Genomic DNA, 5,037 nt, shown 5'->3' on the forward strand with positions numbered 1-5,037 from the left:
TAACGAAATTAAAAGTATTGCCTACCGACATAAAAGGTGTTGGCAACAACTATACATAAACAACATAATTCTGCACTTTATATTCCAAATAGACATATCACTTTTGTCTCTTAGTACGAAGAACTTTCGCTCGGTGCAACAACTGTGCCTATAAATGGACTATTAAACAATTTACTTGAGAATACAAATGGTCAAAAATATAGAAATTCAGACGATGATATAAGTGTATTGATGGGTTTTAGAAAGCGATTTTGCGAAACCCTCGGACGAAACCGGAAATAAGCTTGGTATTCCAAATATTTCGGACGAAGTAATTATTTCTTAAGGATTTCCTTTATGATTTAAGTTACTGAATAAAACCAGAATATAAAACTTCAGCCACTATTTGTATACCTAGACTACGAAAAGCTAGAATATTAAATCAAAATTTTATTTTGCTGTAAAATCTGTCACAATATTCGTTAATATCCTTTACAGTTAATTAATAAACCAAAAGAAAATTACAAACTATGATAAAGCTGAATTATTTGTAAATCAATAAGTGACAATTTATTTGCATCTAATCTGCTAAGATTCATAATCGAATTAAAAAACTAAAACCTCTCACTACCAAAAAAAAAGGAAAGTCAAAAATACATAATCAAAAAACCAGTCTACCAAAAAAGTAAAACTACTAATCTGACCCTAAAAATATCACTATAACATACATTTTCATTAAAAACCTGTCAAATATCTGCTAAACACACTGAGGGGCTGCGCGTAGCGTATTTGTATTTCGTCATAGGCCTCACGCTCACAGCCAAGCTCAGTGCGTGACATATGGAAATATAGGGAGGGGGAACACAAAATAAAACTCACGGTCATACACTGATCTTCAACAATTTGAGTTTAGCCATCGTGAAAGATGAAAGCTTTTGTGCTATTGTGTGCTGTGGCGTTCGCCGGGGCTTTGCCCATGGCCAAAGAAGATGGTGCTGCAGAGAGATTCATCTCAGCTCTTAAGGATTGTCTGGATACAGATACATCGTTGTGCCTAAAGGTGTGTGGTGAAGTGAAGTGAACAGTGCTAGTGTTTGTGATGGGTCTAGGGACGGTGATAAGTTTTGAAGCTAATTGAGGACTTTGAAAAATAAATGCGGTTTTATTAGTGGATTTATTGCAAAAAAATATATATTTTTGCGACAAGTGGCAATTGGTTGCAAATTATATTGCCAGAACTGATTAAATTTTTCAAAACTTCAACTATTCAAAATTTAGCACTTGTTTTAATCCAATTTAATTATGAAAAAAAAAATCACATCCGAATAACATCTACAAAAAGCTATAAATCTTTTCAAAATTTAAATCATTAAAACAATAGAGCACCATTGACAGTTGATTATAAATATTCCCTATTTCTTTCGCAGGAAAAGGCAATGAAATTCACAGACAAACTGGCCTCATCTTCAAGCCTGGAAATCCTTGATGGAGTGACATTCAAGAACACTGGCAACACACGATCAGCTCGCAGCTACGAAGCCCTCCCTGAGGAACCCAAAGCCAGGGAACTGAAGGTTGAAGAAAGAATCATGGAGAACGTAGTCGATTTCCTGGACAGCCACGTCCTTCAGCTAAGAATGCCTAAAGCTTTGGAAGACGACAACTCTGTAGAAGAGGAAGGTATGTAGAAACTTATATTTTTTTATATAATCCCAATTATTCAGAAAATTAAAACTACTAGCAACAATCTTTAGTACAATACGTGCCGTACAATATGTGCAATTTTTACTTCAACTTAAATAAAAACCAATTCTCAACTAATTTTGAACTTATCGTATGAAACAAGCCCAGCTTCAAATAAATCTTTACAGTTAAACTTCGATGCTAAAAATAGAAACATCATTCTTTTCAACATCCAATCAGATTCAAGTGAGCAAAATTGCACTTGCAATAGAATACAAAATCGTCTATCAAACAACAATCAATTCAAACAAAACTGCGACGTAAAAGCTTATATTGATACTGCAATTATTCATGCCGGCAATAAAATGATTAGTTACGCTATTAGCCACACACAATTTGTCGTGTACCGTCCAAATGTATGTATCTTTCCCACGACTCAAAATAAAATCTCAACCAATAAAGTCTCTATTCGACACGGTACTTTAAATGCACTTTCTTGGGCCACAATTGACATTCCTTGAACATGTTAACAAAACAAGACATTTCAAACTGTACTTCACGCATTTGATTTGCAACGATTTGCGATTTAATTAGAGAAATTAGTCCTGAATGCTAAATAGTGACGATATGCAAAGCTTGATTACTTATATCCTGCTGGACACCTAATTAAAGCTTATTCCATTTACAGTACTGTACAGAAAGAACAAATACACTCTTAAAAGCTCAGCTTTAAATAATAATTCTCGCAGTCTAGTCTGTCAATAGCATTGTGTCAATAAGTACCATTCATTAGCACTAAAAGATGGTCATGCAACATCGTTCACACTTTCATAAAGTAATGCTAAAAGCCGGAACTTTATTCGAGGTATGAATACATTACGACTTTTCGAAAAATTAAAAAGTTCTGCTCTGTATATTAAAAAATCCTTTCTGATTTCGCATTAACATTTTAAATTTGACGAAATCGACTTCCGAAATTTTCGTTTTAATATACAACAGGCTTATTTATTGGTGTATTTAAATTCTAAGCGGCCTTTAATCGCGATTGAATTTTTTAGACAGGCTCAAAACTTTCACTTGAGATTTCCAGTTTATGTTTCAGTATTAATTCACATTCGGGTGGCTTACATAAGCCGAGAATTTGCGGACACACCCAAATGACCTAGCAGTTCGCAGTTAATGCTTACTTCTTAATTTTATCATCAAACATAGCTGTTACTGGACATTCTTTAACGGTTTTATACTTCGAAGCGTTTCGTTCTACTTTTTTATTTGAAATATCATCCGTGTGTGAATTTTTATCGTTCACATTATTACAACATCATGCAAATAGTTTCATAATATTATTATCATTCTTCAGTGTTAAATCATCACATAATTTATTACTAATATAATAAGCTCGTTTAGATAGTATCAGTGACATAACAACATTATCACCGAGATTTCGTTTTCACTGTTTTACGTAACAATCTTGATATACTAGTTTCTTAAGTTCAGTGTCTTTTGACAAATCTGTTTATAAGCTGACAAGTGGATCAGTGTTTAATTCTTTAACCTGTTCTAATTATATAATGATAAAATCATATCATGTGGTTAGCTTTCAAATAAGAATGATGTGACTAATAATAAACTGCAAATCTTTCAATTTGTTACTTCAATGGCTGTAATAAATTCTTCTGCCAAAATATGCCCAATGCAAATTTCATTCACAACTTTAAATAAAAACATTAAATATTGCGACATAGTTAAATGAATGGCCAAAAATTCCAACATTTGCGAATCATCGGAAATATGGAAATAAATCTCACACTTGACCTTTTCTTGACACACATACAAGCACTTTCTCAAATAAATTATAATTTTATTCAACTATGAACGCCAAAAGTTCAAGTGGCTTTCTTTTAATTGTCAGAACTACGTTTACAAAGAGTTTATATGAGTACTTACATTGTACTGCGTGAGAAGTGTTTTTGTGAACAAGATTGTTCAGATGACTATGTGAGAGATTAAACGAATCATATACTTCTTTGTTAGATATTTGTTTTGGTGTTGTTTGTGAGAAATTAACGGGATTAAGGCTGTTATTGTTCATTTCTTGGATGGTTCGAAAGCTGGTATTAAATTCTCTGTACTAGATGTTTGTTCTTGATATGAGTTGTTGAATATTTATGATTACGTTCCACTTTTATTAAGTGCACTTGACGGACTACCAAAAAGACTTCAAAAACAATTTCATGAGATGACAATTGATTTTAAGAAATGTTTGTCATTTACTTGCATAACTCATAACTGTCTTTTTAATTCCAGGCCGTGGCAAGAAGAAGAAGAAGCTGAAGAAGCTCCTCCCCATCCTCGCCCTCATCAAGCTGAAGCTCGCTGCCCTCATCCCTCTGTTCCTTGGTATCATCGCTTTCGCCGTCTTCAAGGCCTACATCCTCGGTAAAATCGCCTTCATCGCCGCTGCCTTCGGCGCTCTCAAGAAACTCCTTGAATCCAAAAAGAGCAGCGGTTGGTCTGAGCCTGCTCACGAAGAACACCACGGTTGGGAAAGCAGTGGTGGCTGGGGAAGATCCCAGGATGCCCAAGACCTAGCGTACGGCGCCCATGTTAAACAGGCGTAAAGTTAAATTATTTATTTATTTATTCTAGGTAATTTAACTTATTAATTTCTATCTTCTTCCTTGTATATACACCGTGCGATACACATGCTATTTTTTATATTTTTTTCTGTATATATTTTATTCTTTTAAGTTCCACTGACTGATATTATTAGTCTTCTCTATATTTGTATATAAGTATTTATATGTAGTTTATATTTAGTATTTTATCTCGTCTTTCTTTAAAAAGATCGCGGGTATTATAGTACGTTTTATTATTTTAAGTTTTCAGTCCCAAAGATATATTATTTTTATTTACTTATATTATTTTATGATTTTGGGTATTTATTTTTTTCTTAGTCATTTTTTTGTTTGTATGTGTATGGGTGTTTCGAGTCATATTTATTACAAAGCAAATGTATTTAATGCGAAGAATGTTAACAGTTTGTTAGGTGAGTTTAACTTAATTTATTTTACGATGGATCCACGTAAAAAATAATAAACGACATATTTAAAAATATACCTTATTTTATTTTTCTACTTCCTAAAAAACTATTTAATCATTCGCTACTATATGAGATCTACAAAAACGATACCAAAATATCGTAATAAATTTACACCACTTTCGATTTTTTCAAGAAACATCAGGCGTAAGTTCGTGTATTATTTTCCTTTAAATCATTTCTCGGAATACAATGTGTGAATGTAAATTACGTAAGTTTACACTTACACAAGTTGTTGACGCATAAGGCTTCAGGAAAGAGTGAAAGTTTATGTC

At 33.0% G+C, this 5,037-nt stretch overlaps 1 protein-coding gene across 1 annotated transcript; it reads left to right on the forward strand.

The window, feature by feature from the left end:
* Nucleotides 1-863: 863 nt before the first annotated feature.
* On the forward strand, nucleotides 864-4,779 carry LOC142983648 (uncharacterized). The gene is made up of 3 exons (XM_076130631.1): nucleotides 864-1,039; nucleotides 1,407-1,659; nucleotides 3,970-4,779. Exons 1-3 carry the CDS (start codon nucleotides 905-907, stop codon nucleotides 4,281-4,283), a joined length of 702 nt encoding a protein of 233 aa, XP_075986746.1. The 5' UTR covers nucleotides 864-904; the 3' UTR covers nucleotides 4,284-4,779.
* The last annotated feature ends 258 nt before the right edge of the window (nucleotides 4,780-5,037 follow it).

This window comes from Anticarsia gemmatalis, chromosome 24 (assembly GCF_050436995.1).
Source record: "Anticarsia gemmatalis isolate Benzon Research Colony breed Stoneville strain chromosome 24, ilAntGemm2 primary, whole genome shotgun sequence".
Taxonomy (NCBI): domain Eukaryota; kingdom Metazoa; phylum Arthropoda; class Insecta; order Lepidoptera; family Erebidae; genus Anticarsia; species Anticarsia gemmatalis.